Raw genomic sequence first — 19,189 nt, 5'->3', positions numbered from 1 at the left:
CGTACCTCGGCTGACAAGCAGGCATACTACCACCACCTAGTAGCTGTGTTCCTGAGCAGCCAAAAGCGATATTTCCACCACAGCCTCTCCAGGCGGTCTGTGGAGAAATCTGTGTTTGTGGGATGACACAAAGAGTTTGTGTCTTCCCTTAATATTCTTTTTAATTGGTGAAAATTTTAAAATGGAAGTGCTGATACCAAAGTACATCTCATAAGCTTGATATAGTTGAGACAAAGTTAGAACCCTTTGACCTGCTAAAAGCTGTTCTTCCCAGGAGTAGTTTCTAGATGGTGTCCAAAGATGGCAGGTGTCTCATAATAGGATTTTAAACTTGTTGGGGTGATGCTGCCCTTATAAACTTCACATTTATTCCTCAAATTTTCATAATTTTGACTCTTAAATATATCTTTAGGGATATATCACTTATAATAGCAGGACTACCTACTAAACTCTACCCTATTCCACAATGGGCAAAATATCACTACTGTACAGCAAGTGTAGCCTTAAAATATTTATTTTCTCCCATTATGTAGTATATTTCCAATTTGTCATACATATGAGACATATACATGTGTATGATCTCTGTGTGTGTATATATGTGTGATCATATATATCATATATATATATATATATATATATATATATATATATATATATATAACATATTTCTCTACTGAATTCGCTCTTCTTTGAAAACAAGAACTTCATTCCCTGAGTAGGCTTTTAAAAGTTGAATATAGGGCTTCCCTGGTGGCTCAGTGGTTGAGAGTCCGCCTGCCAATGCAGGGGGCATGGGTTCGTGCCCCGGTCTGGGAAGATCCCACATGCCGTGGAGCGGCTGGGCCTGTGAGCCATGGCCACTGGGCCTGCGCGTCCGGAGCCTGTGCTCCGCAACAGGAGAGGCCACAGCAGTGAGAGGCCCGCGTACTGCAAAAAAAAAAAAAAAAAAAAAGTTGAATATATTTTGTAGTTTAAGGCAGAAGAGGTGTCAAGGAGGTAGATGAGTGAGTGCAGGATTCAGGCTGCCTGGATCTGAATGCCACATGTGCCTTCCAGTAGCACTGTAAATGTTGCCGACCTCCTTACTCTTTCTGATCCTTGGTTTGCTCATGTGCAAAATGGGAAGAATAACAATGCCTCTACAATGTGGTTGTTGTGAGATTAAATGCGTGAGTATTCAAGTGCTGAGCACGGAGCTGGGCCCAGAGCAAACTCACAACCAGCCTTACGTAAAGTTCAGATGTGACTGCATGCTATGACTAAAAACAATGGACCTACTGGAGAGAATTCCTCACCCAATATTTCTTATTGACTTCACCACTATTTCTTAGAAATAGGAGTGGAATTCTCAGCTTTCAGATGGAAGTGGAGCTAGAAGTTGGTTAAAGTCTTTTCTCAGGACAAATAAAATTGATTAGAAAAAAATACAAAAGGTGTGTGTGTGAGCGCATGCGTGTTGGGGATTATGCAACTAGAGCTCGAATGTCACTGGGGCTTCCCTGCCCTTGGTCCATCTCCATTAACTAGGCTTGAGTTCTCATTCTGCAGACTATGAAATACCCTCCTATGGTTTCTACAAAGTCCCAGGGGTGCAAAATTTGGTCATTTCACTCAGAAGGTCCAGTCCCCAAACCTGTCATGAGTTTAGCCAATGTGGATGATGGCCTTGTGGCTCAGGGAGGGGTTCTGGCCGGCTTTCCCCTTCGTGATCTCTTTATTCCCCCCCTTTCTTTTTTTCTTGCCTTTCTGTCCCAGTGGCAAAAGACCTCTTTCCTTCTTCCACTGTGTCATGAGTAGGCTCTTATGACTTACTTTCCACCATAAGAGGGTTTTCTGTGTATTTCTTCCATAGGAAGAAGAGTAGCGCATAGATGTCTATACCTTATTCCTGAAGTCAATAGGAATAGGGCTCCATATGATAGCCAGTATGATACCAGAATGAGAAGACAGGACAACAGCTGTAGCAAAGATACCAATTCTACTAGCTTCATGCTTCCCACTTCCAATGATTCCTATGAAACACTCTATATAATATCACAGTACATGTGAGTCTCCAAACAATTTGGATGTGTGTGTGTGCACTTGTGTGCATGTATTTTAATGATGATAATTGGGAATAAATAAGGAAAAACAAACAAAAAATGGTAATCTCAGTTACTGAGTCTTCAAGTGAATAGGTACTAAAACATGTAGGAAAATTTAAAAATTTGAACATTTCCAGTAGAGATCTTTTTCTCTTATTTACAAGAATTTGTAATTTTAGCAGAACTTTCTTCTAATTTTGCCTTATAGGCAGCTTGTATGGATGTTGGGTTGACAACCTGCCATAAAACATGCCAGAATTTCAGAGTGTGAGGCTGGTTCTTCAGTTGGCTAGGAAGTCAGATGATGTAGAAAAATATACCAAAGAGCTATGTGTTGACTTTGGATATAATGTAATCCACTCTTTGGAATGATAATTGGAAGTGTTATGACATTTGGAAAGGACACAGTTTCATCATTGGTGTGGATCTTATAGCATATGTCTGCACGGCACTCGCGTGCTATTTGCAGAGAAAAAATTAGCGTTGTCCCATGATTGGCAAATAGGTTGATATTTTCCCTCACTGTTCTTCTCAGTCATTGAAAAGTAGAACTTTCCTCAATCTGCTGCTTAACCCAGTGCTAATAGAAGGGCATGCTTTACTCGTATTCCTTTAGCACCGGCACTTAGGTTCAGTGAGACAAGCCCAACATAATTAGCACATGACTGGTGTCTGATGGGTGTTTTGGAGCAGAACTTGCTCATGTTGCCTGAGTGGTAGGAGGTTTGTTGTGAATGTTCACATGGAAGGCTGTCTATAGAAAGCTCAGTACTGGGCTTCGAGAAGGGTGGAGTCTAGAATGTGGCTGGGATTTCAAGGTAAATCTAGGGATCTCAGGAGAAGACATTCTCACTTCTTCCTTCTTAAGATTCACCATTTAATGAGCACAGCCTGGGCCGCCATTTACACATCTTCCACATCAGCTCTGAGATGCTGCTCCCTGAGATGTGTCATACATGTCCTGCAAGGCTGTGCGCTATGGCCCAGCCTTAGCTCTGCTGTCTCCTAAACCATCAACTCTCTGCATTGTCTTCACCTCTGTTATGCTTTCTCATGCCTGACTCTCCAGTTTGAAAATGGCACCACAAGCCTCTAATTCACAAGTTTATCTCCATTCTCATCTTTAATTCATTCCCATGGAAGAGAATCCCTTTAGCTCCATTCTGCCTTTTAACTCAGGCCACATCCTATATTCTTGTTCAACTAATGGTTGGCTGTGCTTGATTCAGGGACCCAGCCCAGTCTGGTTAGCTGGGACTGTGGTGCAGAAGGGGTGGGATTTCGAGAAAGAGAATAAAACATGGTAGCCTAATCATTGCATTTTCAACAGAGGCTTTGGGTAGGTTGGTTTCCCTAAAATGAGGCTTTTGGCAGAGTAGGAAATGAACTTGACGTTTCTGGAAGTGTTTTATCTCCATGTACAGTGGGTTTAACCATTGCACAGCAGAGGCTTAACTGTCCTTAGGCCACGATATAAATTCTTTCCATGGCTGCAGCTGACCTCAAGGGAAGCTAACCCAAGTTTTCATTCATAATCAATAACATAGAAGCCAAATATTCTCTTTGAAGAGGTAGTTGATCCTGTGATGAAAAGCCCTGGAGCATTAGCCCAAGAGGCAACTATAACAAAATAGAATCAAGTAGAAGCTTGGCTCACATTTCCAGAGTGCAGCCTGTGGATTGGGAGCTACTTGAACACTTCACACTGAAAGTCAAAGAATTCAGTTGTAATCTAATCAATGTTGTTACCATAGGTAAGTTTTCTCTGTGCTACAAAAGTTAGAGCATCACTAGACAAGGAGGCAGAATAAAAATTGAAGACAAGAGCTTCCTAAGAAGCCCCTTTCTCTGCTCTTGATTATCCAAAGTCAACAAGTTTGCATGAATACTTTTATAATTATATATGTATTGCTTTTTTGGATAAAGCTGGCCTACAGTATAATGAAAACTTGTCCATTTAGTTATGAAATATGTTTAATCAGGTGTGCTTTGGGGAAGGGGTCCTACCTGAGGGTTACTCAGTGTTTATCTAGAAGCAGTTTTTCTGCTGTATTTCTCATCCCATCTTTAATATCTGCCCTCACTCTGTGTGTTTCAGAATCACCACAACCGCAGCATGCATGATGGACCTGAGAAGATACCCTTTGGATGAGCAGAACTGCACTCTGGAGATTGAAAGCTGTGTGTATCTGTATTTCTTTTTCATCCACTTTGTGTTTTAGGCCTTCTTATCATTATTTGGCATGGCATATATAATTTTCTTGACATAGTTTTTAACTATCCTGAAGATTAGAGGTTTAATCCTCCACTCTGCAAATATCACTTTCATGACAGAGAGAGGGCAAGAGAAAGAGAGAGACAGAGACAGAGGCTCAGTATAAAAGAGTCCTCCACTCTGATCTGACTAAGAGAGTCTGTTTGCTATGCTGAAATATAAGAAGACAAATGCTCTCCATCTCGACCCCTTCAGTGAGAAGAGAGCAGACGCCGAGAGGCGGTCCCTCACGATGTGCTTCATCAGGCACAAGTGGCTGTACTCCTGGGACCCTCTGCAGTTGGAATAAACCTCATTTCCCATTAGGAGCTCAGCTTTACAAGCCAACTATTTCTACATCTTGGCAATTTTCTTCAATTTGAAGAGTGTTCAGATGCCTTATTGATAATTCAGTGTTGAGGGATAATTCTCTGCGAGGGACGAGAGCTGCAGCCACGTAGTCTAAGAAGCAAATGTCCTGCTCCCTGACCTGCAACCCTGGCATATCCGGATGTGGCTGCTGCCGTTGTGTCTTCTCCTGACCCACTGTAGACTGGTTTATCATTAGCCTCCGCTGGATTTCGGGTTGTCGGTATTTGTATTGAATTTTGGGGGGATGGCAAATGACTTACTTTGCAGCGCATTTGATGCATGTATGGTGAGAAGTGAATGCCTTGGTGAATGAACACACTGGGAAGCTGCACTGGTGGCAGGCCAGAGTTTAGACCCCTCACTGTGCCCTTCACTTTCACACGGCATCACGGCCCTGCTTTCTGAGAGCTGTGCTTTCAGAAGGTGAGGGACATGAGATCATGTGGCATGATGCATAGTATATTTAGTATGAAGGCTCAGGGGAAAGATGATGGTTTCCCAATAGTTGAAGGGCTACTTTAGGAAGTTAAGTAGATTCTGTGTGGCCAGAGGACACAACTCCAATGAGTTGATGAGAGTTTCAGGAAGGCAAATTTGGGATCTAAGTGAGGAAGCAGCTCCTATTCCAACTGTGAGCCGTAGTGAGTGGCTTTGAAGAGTGTAGATTCTGTTTCCTTGATGTTTAGCCAAGGTGGAGGATGGGCAGGAAGGTCCGTTGTCAAAGAGATTTCCTCAGAGTGTGTGAGGTCCCTCCCCCTCGGAGAATTCATGATTAAAGCAGTTGAACAGAAGAGGAATTCTCCCAGTTTTCTTGTGACCTGACTACACACGTGTGCAAAAGTTTTTATTAAAGTCAAGATGCAAATGTATGGAAGAGTTAGCCACTTGAAGATCTGGATGTCCCGCTGGGGGGCATGTAAGCACTGGGCACAGCATGCTGCTCTGAGCTACAGCCAGAAGGCCAGAGGGGCTGGACTGGGTGGGCAAGGCAGTGGGCATGGATGTACTTAACAACGCACACAGGGACCAGTCCTGTGGGTTCTTGGGGTCCTATTAAGGACTTTGGACTTGTTTTGCTAATTGCATTGGGAAACATTTGAGGGCCTTAAGCAGAAGAGTGACTTGGTAAGATGTGTGGTTTGTTAGCAATTGCTGTGGCTGCCAGGTGAGAATGGAGTGTAAGGCAGTCAGAGGAGAGGGCAGAGACAAAAGGTGTGCCCACCGTGATCCTGGAGGTAGGACAGCAGACGGGACCAGGGAGCCAGCAGGGGCTGTGGGGGGCAGGCATCCCCACAGCTTTGGTCTATTTGTTTGTCTAACGTCAGATATTTAGTATCTGCCTCTTGTTGTGTTATATGTTCAAATCAAAAAGTCTGTTATATTCATAGGCTATTTTTCTACAGTTGTGAGTTTTAATTTTCCTTACCGCTAAAGTTGACCTAATTCTTTAGAAGACTCCTGGGTGCTACAAATAACATCAGACACTATTGTCCTATTTAGTCATTCTCAAGAAGCATTGATTAATTACCGAGCGAGCATGAGACCATGCCAAGAGTTGGCTTTGGAGCTATAATCTGGCAAATAACCACTCCTCTTTCTGCTGAGACCACTGCTCAAATCTCTAAGGACCAAGAGGGTCCCTACAAAAGGCATTTCTAAGGATGGCCAAGCTCATGGCCAGGAACACCTCATGACACCATCCAAAAATGCCTGACTGTATCAAACATTGATTGGTCAAATTCACCCGCAGTGTTTTAACTTTTTAATAGTTTTTGAGAGAGCTGCCTTTCCAGAATTCTTCATACTCAAGTTCTTACTTTTTTTTCCAACTATCTTATTCAGTGCTACGAATATGTTTTTAATTCATTTCTGTGCAAAGTCGAGGCCAGCCCTACAATTAGGCTTTGCAGACAGAACTTTGGTCAGAGCACTCTACCTCCACAGTTTCTCAGCCTGGTTCAAATCAGACAGCAGAGGTAACATGAGAATATTCGAAAGTTAGTTCTCTGATGATGCTTCTTTTCATAGACAAGCACATCAAACAAATTTACTTCAAACATGGGCAAGCTGTTACTTCCATTTTATTAGTGACAGTTTCTTTAGACAAAATAATGCTTCATTTCTGCCATGTCCTTGCTTCTCTCTCCTGGTAGATGGCTACACCACGGATGACATTGAATTTTACTGGCGCGGTGGTGATAAGGCTGTTACTGGAGTGGAGAGAATTGAGCTCCCACAGTTCTCCATCGTGGAGCATCGTCTGGTCTCCAGGAATGTTGTCTTTGCCACAGGTGAGTCCTGCATCCCCTCATACTCCCTGGAGGGATATTGGCTGCCTGGCCATGATGCTATCATTGTGAAATACCCTGCTGCTGATTCACAGTGCTGAGTCATCCAAAAAAGGACTATCATCAATATTTCATCATTTTCTGTACCCTTTTCTCTGTATCTAGAGGGGATGGATAAGCTTTGATGGGTAGGAAGGAGCACCTGACCAGGAGATGCTCTCTGTACTGGTTATTGAAAAGTTAAAAGACTGAGGGTGAAATTAACCAACGCTTGTTTGATAACATAAGCAGTTTTCATTCTGGGCAGATAAGAGGCCACTGATGGCCTTGGAGGCAGGAAGGAAGGAGAGGGAGGAAGACCTGAGGAGGCAAGTGCTGTGCTGTCAAAAGTAAGAGACCTTCTCCCCACTTCTGGGCTGGCAGTCGGCCCTGGTCCAGGAACCTGGGCACCTGCAGTTAGTGATGCCTCTTCAGACATGGTCGTCTGCTCCTAATGTCATCTGGGAGGCTGCCCTGGCCTGGCTTTCATTGTCATCATTGTTTCAACTATCCAAAGACAGAGTAGTTACCTTCTACTCTCCTGTCTGTACTTGCTGAGGTTTTATTAAGTTCCAACCATGTCTCTCACAACGGGTAGTGCTTTCTCGGTGTTCTTACTGAATGCTGTGCTATAGCTGAGGGAATAAACAAAAGTGCTCGGTAAAGTGTAGGATATTCTAAGGACCACAAACTCTGGGTGGAGAATTCTCAAGAAGGCAGAGCTGGGATCTCCCACATTAGCTTTCTCCTGACAATGTAGCTTAAACCACACCAAGTGGGTGGTGGTTAGCCCTGGCCCTGTGCCAGCATTCATGAAGCCCGCGGCCTGCACTCTCTGCCTGTAGCCTCTAGCTTGAATGCCTGTGACCCATGGCCACCTTGAATCCCTTCACCTGGCCACCTTCTACTCATTCTTCAGCTTAATCGAAATGCTCTTCCTCTGTGAAGGTTTGGCCCCTTCTCTGCCCACACACTGCCTCCCCAGGATGGCTTAGGTGACAGCCCTGCATTCCTTCAGTGCTGCACTGACCACCAGTGCCTGCGACTTCAAGGAGACGCCTCCCATAGGAGAGGCCTGTCCTGGGCATGGCTGACCCCACTCCCTGTCCCCTCCTCGTGGGATGCCTGCCATGCTGCGGACATGCAGCCAGTCCGCACTGGGCCAGTTTCTCTCCTCTCTACCTCAGCCTCAAGAACGAAGGGACGTGCAAGTAGAGACAGAAGCCTGCATGTTTAAGGTCCATCTTCATGCGGTGCCACCTGCTCCTGTGTTGCAAGACATCCTGCAAATGTGCTTGTAGTCTCTGTAGAGTACGCACGGAGGTGCTCACCTCGGGTGGGCGGTGAGGCCGAAAGGCACATGGGCTTATCGTTAAGGAATAGTTTCCACAACCAAGAAAATTGCCCTGTGATGTGTTGCAGAAAATGATTTATTGCTTTTAAAACTGGGTTTCAAACTGTTCCATGCTCCAAATGATGTGAGCAGAGGTCTGCTCAGAACGCAGGGATAGTCTTGTCTTGGTGTAGGAGTCCTGCCCATGTCTGCCTTTGTCTAGAAGATTGCAGATAGGGCTGTTAGGGCACTGCCAGGAGACCCTTTTATTGCATTTTCATGCAACCTCCTTGAAAGCCTGATGAGGCGTCTGTGGAGGGTGTGGTGCTTCCATGGGAAACTGCAACCACATAGAATGGCCTTCCTGAATCCTCTTGCTCAAAAGCACTGGAGCCACTTTTTCCTAGGTGCAGTCTCTGTCTTTCTTTTAACTATGTGTATGGCAGAACATATCCTAAACACATCTGGAGAAGATACACCCTGCAGAAATGGGGGCAAATACTTAAACTCTGCTGAGAGTGATCATGCCCTCAGAATGCAGTGTTGAGTACTCTTTTCTGTGCTCACCAAGTTTCTGCATTCGCAGGGTGTCACCAGGAGCTCCGTATCAGTCAGTTATAAACCTCCCATCCTTCAAAGACCCTGCACTTTAAAATTATTCTAATTTGCTTACTTATGTAGAAAGGTCATAAGCCACATTGTTACAAAACTATTTCAAAATTAAATATTAGACTAATTTATTTTCCTTTACACAAGTGTTCTGAATTAATGAGATTTCAGTCAGTAAACTGGACTGAAGGATTCTCTAGCCTGAAAGAGAATTCTCAGAAAAAGGATTAGGAAAGACACAACACTCTGGAGGTTTCTGGAGATGCTCCTTCTCAGGGTCATGCAAGCGAAATTCTGTGGCTGGCCCACCTACCTCTCCCTTGTCCTGCCTCTTTGAGGACCTTGTGAATGGCTTCTTGCTGTGGTTTCCCAAGGTGTAGAGTCCTAATCCATCTCCTGGGTAACATGAGGTTGCAGGCTGCAGGGCAGGGAATACATACAAAAGGAGTCATGAATATTCACTCAATGGCTGGCATGAACTAGGCATGGGGCTGAACCCTGGGTCAGAGAGGGAACAGGGAGTGTCTGGTCCAGTGGGACTGCTCACAGCCTGCAAGCATTCAGCAGTGTGCCCTGGATGACATCAGGTAGCCTCTTACCTAGTGGGGTGTTTAGCGGGAATTGAGCCACAATAAGAGAGCTCGAGTTCAAGAAACAGTATGTACAAGGTTTAAAGACTCAGACCCTGGAGCCAGAACTGCCGGAGCTTAAGTTCAGACTCTGGAACCTTCTAGCAGGGTGACCCGTGGTGATCTCTGAAAAAAAGAGGACATTGATAACATCTATTTGGTAGGATTGTAGAGGATTACATGAGTTAGTATAAATAAAGAGCCTAGAATAGGGTGAGCGCTGATTAGCTTTCATTAATTAAATTGCGTGGGTCCAGAAATGAGGCATATTTTGAGGAGTCTGAGAATAGACACTCCAGTGGCTGCCCAGAGCTTTAAATATTAGGAAATGTATGACATTATTACCCTGGATTATTGAGCATGATGTAACTGACTCCTAATTGCTTATCTGAGGGTTTCTTAAGAATAGGGCTTGTTTGGGGTTCATATTTGTATCCCTAATACATATCCCAGCATCTAGCCCACTCAGTAGTTTGAAAACTGCATGGTTGTTGAATTACAAGAGGAAGTTTGACTGTCATTACTAAGTATGTATTCAACCCTAATCAAATGAATCGTTTCTGCAAAAGAGGTACTATATAAATTAATAACATTATATGTTCAAATATTTAATGTACTAAAATGTGATGTTTTAAAAAGAAAAATCCACATAAAACCTCTTTGTACCTGGGGAGGAAATTAAGTATGCCTTTGCCCAGAAGGAGGGAGCTTTGTTCCATGAGTGCATTTTAAAGAAATAACTGAGTTAGTTCACCTCAACAAATAATTATTCCACTTCTGCCATGACTCAGCAAATAGGTTTTGGAAAAAATATTTCGATCCCCTTACAACTCAAAAGAAAACGAAGTAAAACTTTATTACTCACTGTGATTTCTAACCATAACAATGGCGTGCTACATTATCATTCATAGCACCTTGTGTTCGAGATTTTTTCACTAATGTCCCTGGGAGACTGGTACTTGACAAAGAAATTAGCCCAAGTTAAAGTATAGGAAAACTGATGTTCAGGAATGATAATGATTTGACCAAATTTACACAGTAAAGCTGGAAAGGACAGAAATTAATCCACAAGTTTCCTGACAAATAGGAAACCCTGATATATTTTTTGACAAAGATTTTAAAAACTAATATTTTTAAGCTTTATTTAAATGATTATTTTCCATACTTCTATATATTAATGTTATAAGGGCTGTTACACAGCATGTAGCTGTTGGGATGACAAACAATGTCTACTGTGCCTGTCCACGGCATCTGTGTCATTCCTTCCCTTACCTCCCAGTATTAATGGGCTGTACATTCTTTTTTTTTTAAAATTAAATTAATTAATTAATTAATTTTTGGGGGGTTGCATTGGGTCTTTGTTGCTACATGCAGGCTTTCTCTAGTTGCGGCCAGTGGGGGGCTACTCTTCGTTGCAGTATGTGGGCTTCTCATTGCTAGTGGCTTCTCTTGTTGTGGAGCACAGGCTCTAGGCACGCAGGCTCTAGAGCGCAGGCTCAGTAGTTGTGGTGCATGGGCTTAGTTGCGCCACGGCATGTGGGATCTTCCCGGAGCAGGACTCAAACCCGTGTCCCCTGCATTGGCAGGTGGATTCTTAGCCACTGTGCCACCAGGGAAGTCCCTATGGGCTGTAAGTGCTTGATGAGTGCTTTTATGCAAGTTTCTAAAACCGGATGTCAGGATTGGAGACCTCCAAATTCTTAATCCAGAGACCTAGAATTGATTCATCCAGTGTCCAGAAATCCTTAATGGCAAGAAATGTGCCTCTGCCTTACAGTCCATCCTGCATTTTGCTGGCAAATTAGTAGCCATGCAAAACTGTTTGTTTTTTTTTTATTTTTTATTGACATATAGTTGATTTACTATGTTGTGTTAGTTTCTGGTGTACAGCAAAGTGATTCAGTTATATATTTATACTTTTTCATATTTTTTTCATTATGGTTCATTACAGGATATTGAATATAGTTCCCTGTGCTATACAGTAGGACTGTATGTAGTAGTGTGTATCTGTTAATCCCAGACTCCTAATTAGTCCCTCCCTTACCCCCTTTCCACTTTAGTAACCATAAGTGTGTTTTCTATGTCTGTAAGTCTATTTTCTGTTTTGTAAATAAGTTCACTTGTATCATATTGTAGATTCCACATATAAGTGATATCATATGGTGTTTGTCTTTCTCTGTCTGACTTCATTTAGTATGATAATCTCTAGGTCCATCTATGTTGCTGCAAATGGCATTATTTCATTCTTCTTTATGGCTGGGTAATATTCCATTGTGTGTGTTTATGTGTGTGTGTGTGTGTGTGTGTGTGTGTATAGAGATATATATAGATAGATAGATATCTATAGATATAGATAGATAGATTACCATGTCTTCTTGATCCATTCATCTGTGGACAGATGGACATTTAGGTTGCTTCCATGTCTTGGCTATTGTAAATAGTGGTCATGCAACCCTGTTTTAATTAAGCCACTTTTCAGCTCCAGAACCTGTGATGACTTGCCTTTGCCTGCAGCAGCAAGGAATCCAGTCTCCTTCACCGTGGATCCAAGTCTAGCTCTAACCTCTCCTCTTCAGTTTAGCTCACAAACATCCCCAACACAAAGCTTTGTTTTAGTTGCTGCATTCAGCTGTTCTTCTCTCCTCCACTCACTCCTGCATGCTGCCTAAAGACTTTTGCTCCTATTACAGCCCACATTTGATGTATTCTCTTCCTCTTTTTTCTATTCATATCCAGTACATTCATCAATGGACAGTTGAAACACCAACACATCTGATTGGCCTTCCTTGAGCATCTCTGCCAATTATCCTTTTCCTTTGAAAAGCTTCGAATCACTGTCTGACTGCATCATTCCTCTATCAATTGTCATATGTTATTACTCTCACTCTCTTATATATCTGGCATTCATTTAAAATCTTCTGAATTAATTCATTTGTTCACAACCATATGTTCAGGATTCCCACAAAATACCAAAACCTCAATTACAGATTCTGCTTGAAAGTCAAACAGAGAAGAGAAAAAAGAAAGCTTTCATTAGGTCCATGGTATATCATTCACTATTTAAATCCACTGGATTTCTTGGAAAGTCCTGAATCTATTACCAATATTCCTTCTTGATTCAGAGCTATATTTTTTAAGGAAAGAGTTTATAAAGTGAATACTCAGATCATTCTTTAGCACCTACAGTCTATAGAATTAAGCCAAACCTGAAAACACGCGTGGGGAAGTCTTTCCAAGAAGGAAAAGGGAGACCAGATTAAAGAGAAACAATGAAAGAAGGGAGCAGCTTGCTGTCACCTAGATGTGAGATTACCTGATGTTTCATTTCTGCTTTAACCCTACAAATAAAGTATGTTTTTACTGCAGTTCACAGATTTCTACTTTAAAGTGTGATCTAGTTCTCTATGACTCATTAGTGGTTTATGGTTGAATTTCAGGAAATACTGAAAATGTATTTTTAAAAATAAGTGCAAGTTGAGGTTAGTCTTTGAAATCTTTTGACTGAAACCTGAAAAGATATTGTCCTTCTATACAAGCTTTGGGAATCGTGTAAGAAATTTTTACTGAACTTAGCTTTTAAACCTGTTCTAGATAGGCAGGCCATAATTATTTAAATGTTGGGGTTTGAAAACGTCTTTCAAAAAAACTTAGCAAAGCAAATATTATATCATTATTTTCTGCTTACTGAAATTAAGCCAGTGACTCAAGCAGAATCTCAATAAAGGAAATATTTTCATTCTTTTATCTAATTTCTACTTAGTTAAACATAATAAATATACATGTGTTGCTGAAGTACTTGGGATGTGCCAGAAATATCAAGTTGAATGACCTTAAAGCAAACAGATCTCAATTCATTAAGAAATATGTGAAAATTTTACGTAAATTGTCAAACAGCAGTTGGTGGACCTTCTAATAGAATGTAATTAATTCAAGCAAGACACTCCTAGGAAGGGTTAGAATTCATGCTTTATTTTTAATACAAAGACTTATAGATTTTTATGACTTTAAGGATAATTTTTATAACTTTTCTGTATGTGTACATACAGAAAAATATTTAAAATATAAATATAGTACTAAGTGAATTATCAGAAAAAGAAAATCATGTAACTGCCATCAGGTCAAAAAGTAGAATGCTGTGGGCACTCCCAAGATACACACTATGACCCCTCCTAATTTCTTTACATCCCTCCTTCTCAAAGGAAATCATTATCTTGTTACAGTATAGTTAATTTTGTATTTTTGAACTTTATTGATGGGATAGTAGAGTTTAAATTATTTTGTGACTAACTTCTTTAATTGAACATTGTTTGTTAAATCCATCAGTATCGCTATGGTTCATTTATTTTCCTTGCTATACTACCGTGTAAATACACCACAATTTATTTTTCCAGTCTCCTGCAGGTGGAGATTTATGAGTAATGCCACTGTGAACATTCTTGTACTCGTTTTTTTGAGAATAAATGCTCACATAAATGTTGAGAATGTGCTTAAAAGTGTAATTGTGAATGTTCAAGCTTAATGATTATGCCAACCTGTTTTCCAAAGTGGTTTTACTAACTTACATTCATAGCAGTAATGCCTGAGTGTTCCTTTCACCCCACAACGACCTTGCTAATATTTCACATGGAAGTCACCTGTCGCGTGTTGGGTGATGTCTTGTGGTTTTAACTTCCATTCCTCTGAGTGCTAGTGGGACTGAGCACCTTTCCCTAATGGCTGTTAGGAGATCCTCTTTTGTGAATTACCTATGCAAGTCTTTGTGAATTTCCTGTCAATAATTTATTGGAGTTATTTATAAATTCTGGATGCAAACTTATACAGGTTATAATGTGTTACAAAAATGTACTTTTTACATTGAGACCTACAGTCCACCTGGAATTCATTTTTTGGTGAAAGGTGTGAAAGTTTCATTATTTTCCACAGCATCATTGCGCTTGCAGCAACACCTTTGTCATAAATTGTTTGTATGTGCATGGATCTGTGTTTGGACTTTGTATTCTGTGCCATGGGTTTATTTATCCATCTTTGTACAATTCCCTCACTGTGTGGATTACTGTAGCTATTAAGTAGAGCAGATCCTTCCTTCCCTTTCTTTTTACTTACTATTGATGATTATTGTTGGCCCTTTACATTTCCATAAAACTTTTATAATCAGATCATTAATTTTCATTTAAAAAATGGTTTGGCTTTTCATTGGGAATGTATTAGTTAATTTAGTGAAAAGTGACCTTGTTATAATTCTTTCAATCTGTATATATTTTATCTCTCATTTTGGTCTTCTTTGATTTGTCTCAATAACATTTAGAGTTTTCTGTGTAGAAAACTTGTACATCTTTGTTAAACTTTTCTATATGTTTGATATTTTCTGATGTTATTATAGATGGTAAAATTTTCTTAACATAATTTCTTATTTGTTGCTGGTATATAAGAACACAATGATTTTGTATTGAACAACCTTGCTAAAGTATTTATTACTTCTATTAATTTATCTGAGATGGTATTTTTACCTATTCCTGAGCACTGGAGGGGCCTTTGTACATTTGGATTCCATATTTCCTCATTCTGACTTATATATGCTATTGTCATTATGTATTATAATTTTATATATATTTTAAACCCTGTACCATATTATTATTGTTATTAGATGCAGGAAATTTTCACTTAGATGTAATTATAAATAATCCTCTCTTCTTTGTTATTTATTCTTTCCTTTACCACCAAGTCTATCTATGAATGTTTCCTTCTGCCTAAAGAAGAATATTTTTTAAATATTTTCTTTAGTGTGAGTCTCCTGGTCAAATTTCTTCTAGGGTTTAAAAAAAAAACAAACAAAACCTGTGTATGACTTTATATCATATTTATTCTTATAGGATAAATTTGCTGGTTACAGAAAGATAGGTTGGCATTTTTTCTTTTTCCATTTGAAGATATGACTTCATTTTCCCTGGTGTCCATTGTTTCCATTGAGAAGACAGTTGTTGGTCTAATTGGTGCTACTTTCAAATTAATCTGTTTTTCCTCACCCTCCAGATCCTTTTATAATTTCTCTCTTTGTTTTGATTTCACTGGCACTTATGATGTACTAAGATATAATTATCTCTCTAATTATTCTTCTTGGAGTTTGTAGATCTTCTTGAATCTTTTGCTTGAGGTCTTTCAGCAGTTTTAGAGCTCTGTCATCCACCATTGCTTTTCCTCCATTTTCTCTCTGCTTTTCTCCTTTGAGGGTTCCAATTTCAATTCTGGCAATTCCAGCATTGGATCTTGTCACTATATCTTCTATCTTGTCACTATATCTTTACCTTGCTTTCTGAATTTTTTATTTTCTCTTCATGCTTCACTCTGGAAATTTTCTTCTGGTTTATCTTTCAGTTCAACAATTCTTTCTTCATCTGTGTCTAATCTGCTACTATTGTACATGGGAAAATTATAGATATAATTCAAAATCTATGATGATGTTTTCTTTCTTCAGAGAGAATTTATGCTTGCCTCTGTCAGGCATGTAGAGGTATTAGCAATCCAGAATAAGCTTCATTTACTTTCTGGGATTTGGGTAATGCTGAGTTCAGATTCATTCCTTGTGCATGCTTGAATCCTTCTGATTTATCTTTACATCTTGGACAGAGCTCTTTGGAATCCCTATTTGATGGTGTCTATCTCCAGTTTTTTCTCCCTTTGTTCCATGAGTCTGTCAGATGTTCTACTTAGCTTCTCACCTTTCTGTTATAGAAACTACAGCTATCTGAAACATGGAGCTCACCTCTTCCAGTTTACTTTTTCTCCCAAACCTTAGCCCAGATTCTTACTGGCTTGTTATCCCTCCAGTGCCTCTAAGGAGATGTATTTAAGTTTTGTCCATTTTTCCCAGTTGTTTCCAATAGGAGTGTTACCTATTCCACAATACTCAAACACCATAGCTTATTTTTTACTCCTCTTTATTTTTTCAGAAAAATTTACAGTTGTTTCAATATTTAATTCTTATTTAGCTTGGACTATTAATTACATGAGAGTAAAAAAGAAAATTTGGGATACATTTTTTATAATCACAGTTCAGTACATATAAATCATTTAATTCTGTATTTTTCTGATAACATTATAGAGAGGAAACACTTATCCATAATCGTGTACTATTGAGGAAAGTGCTGTAAAGCTCAAAGTCAGGAGATCTGGGTCCTTGGTTGCAGCAATACAAAGCTGTGAAAATGTGAGCAGAGCACTTCAATGGCAGATAGTAAGAGGATTGGGTTAAAAGAAATACTGTGTTAAATTTATTTCAACAAGCATATCCAGCTAACAATCAAAGGGCCCTTTAAATATCACTCTGGACACAGGATCACTTCATTGGGACTTCAGCTTTTGTATTGGTCTTGAATGTACTTCTGCTGACCCACAAACTTTGGTATATATGGTTTTTGCCAAATCTGAAATTTACTCCTAACTTTTTCATTTTCTTTGAGCCAAAAGACTGAGATTTTTGATAAATTCATGGAGAACAAGTTACTTAATATACCTCTTTAATTATGTGATGTTTTTATTTCTCTCCTTTTTTTCCGGGGTACATTTGGACTGATACATTCTGACTTCATTTCAAAATACTTCTGCCAAGATTAGAAGAAAGAAAAAGAAAAGAATCTAAAAATAAATGATGATGATACATTTCTGTTAAGATACCTGAATTTTCTATTCTTCAAAAATCAACTTTCAAATACTATTTTGCTTTTCAATTATGATTATGAAACAAATTACAAAATTTTTAAAAGTCTGCATGTCACACCCTTAATACATGCACTTAATTTTCTCTAGAGTCCATTTGTGAGCTCTGTGCTTTAGTTTTTTCCTAAAGTAAAGCCCTGTGATCAAATTATTACTCATTGAGTCTCTAAATAGCATCTACTATTGGTCTAGAGCCAATATTATATGAAAGGTTAGAAGAAGGAAATATCATCTATATCTCATTGTCTTTTAAATTCCAAAGACAAATTCCCATTCTTTTTTCCCCATCGACTGTTTTTAGAAGGATCCTTAGAGACAAGTCACCTGTGCTTACTAGCCAAATACTACTAATCTTTCAGTGCAAAATGGCAGAACTAGAGCAAACTTACTCTGAGTGCCAAAGGAGAGCTTAACTATCTCATCTTATTGCTATGAAATCATTTTCCTTTAAGGGCTCCTGACCTATGAAAAATGTCTCACTACAGAAACCAGATTTCCTCAGAAATTCATTGTCCCACACCTCCTTTGCAAAACTAAGTCTCGTCTACCTTCATCTTTTGGAATTGCTTTTAAGACTTCCACACAATTTTTTAAATGTGCTCAGTGGTAGAAATGCTTAGATTACAGAATCTTGAGCACAGAAGTCACCATAGAGGAGAGAAAGAAAAGGAAGAAGGAACTTGCTTTTATTGAGTGTGTATTTGCGGCCAGATGGTATGTTTGGTACTTGATATGAATGAATTAAACCATTTAATTTCCAGTAAAGTACACATAGTAGGTATTCTTTTTCTTATGATAGAGTTATTAAAATGTAATTTACATACCATAAAATTTAAGCATTTAAAGTATATAATTCAGTTGTTTTTAGTGTATTTACAGAGCTTTGTAATCATGACCACAATAAATTTCCAAATATTTTCATCACCCTGGAAACCCTGTACTCATTAGCAGTCACTCCCCATTTCCCCCAATCTGCCAACCCTAACCCTGGGTAATCTAATTTCTGTTTCTGTGGATTTGCCTATCCTGTACATTTCATGTGAATGGAATCATACACTATATGGTCCTATATGTCTGGCTTCTTTCACTCAGCATGATGTTTTCAAGGTTCATCCTTGTTGTGGCATTTATCAATAGTTCATTCCTTTTTATTGCTGAATAATATTCCATTGTATGACTATATCATGTTTTGTTTAACCATACATAAAGTTGATGAATGTTGGGCTGTTTCCACCTTTTGGTCATCAGGAATAAAGCTGCTATGAACATTCATGCACACGTTTTTCTGTGGACATAAGTTGTCATTTGCATTACATATGTACTTAGGATTGCAACTGCTGGGTCATATGATAGCTATGTTTAACCTTTTGAGGAACTGCCAAACTGTTTATTAAAGTGGCTGTACCATTTAAGTTCTATAAGCAATCATGAGGGTTCTAATTTATCCACATCCTTACCAACATGTGTTATCGTCTTTCTTTTTTATTGTAGTCATCCTAATAGTATGAAATGGCGTCTCATTGTGGTTTTGACTTGCATTCCCTTAATGAGTAAGATGCTGAGCATCTTTTATGTACTTACTAGACACTGGTCTTATCTTCTTAGGAGAAATATCTATTCAAGTCCTTTGCCCATTTTTAAATTGGGCTGTTTGTATTTTTTGTAAACCTTCTTTATATATTCTAGATACAAGTTCTTCATCAGATATATGATTTGCAAATATTTTCTCCCTTTCTGTGGACTGTATTTTCATTTTCTTGATGGTTTCCTTTGCAGAATAATAGTTTATAATCAATGGAGTATAATTTATATTTTTCTTTTTTCACTTGTGATATTATTGCCCTAACTTTACACACAAGGAAACTAAG

General features: G+C 39.4%; 1 protein-coding gene across 2 annotated transcripts in view; it reads left to right on the top strand.

Moving 5' to 3' along the window:
* Positions 1 to 19,189, top strand: part of GABRB3 (gamma-aminobutyric acid type A receptor subunit beta3) — a gene marked incomplete at both ends in the record, with an annotated part of 231,322 nt that overhangs the window by 190,678 nt on the left and 21,455 nt on the right. For both annotated transcript variants that reach the window (XM_082618412.1, XM_082618413.1), the window contains 2 exons: positions 4,183 to 4,265; positions 6,864 to 7,001. In XM_082618412.1, coding sequence (XP_082474538.1) covers positions 4,183 to 4,265; positions 6,864 to 7,001 — 221 coding nt within the window. The remainder of the gene's footprint in view (positions 1 to 4,182; positions 4,266 to 6,863; positions 7,002 to 19,189) is intronic.

This window comes from Mesoplodon mirus, assembly GCF_964341445.2.
Source record: "Mesoplodon mirus genome assembly, chromosome: 4".
Taxonomy (NCBI): domain Eukaryota; kingdom Metazoa; phylum Chordata; class Mammalia; order Artiodactyla; family Ziphiidae; genus Mesoplodon; species Mesoplodon mirus.
The sequence above is the reverse complement of the archived record's forward strand: the minus strand, read 5'-3'. Positions and strand labels throughout refer to the sequence as shown.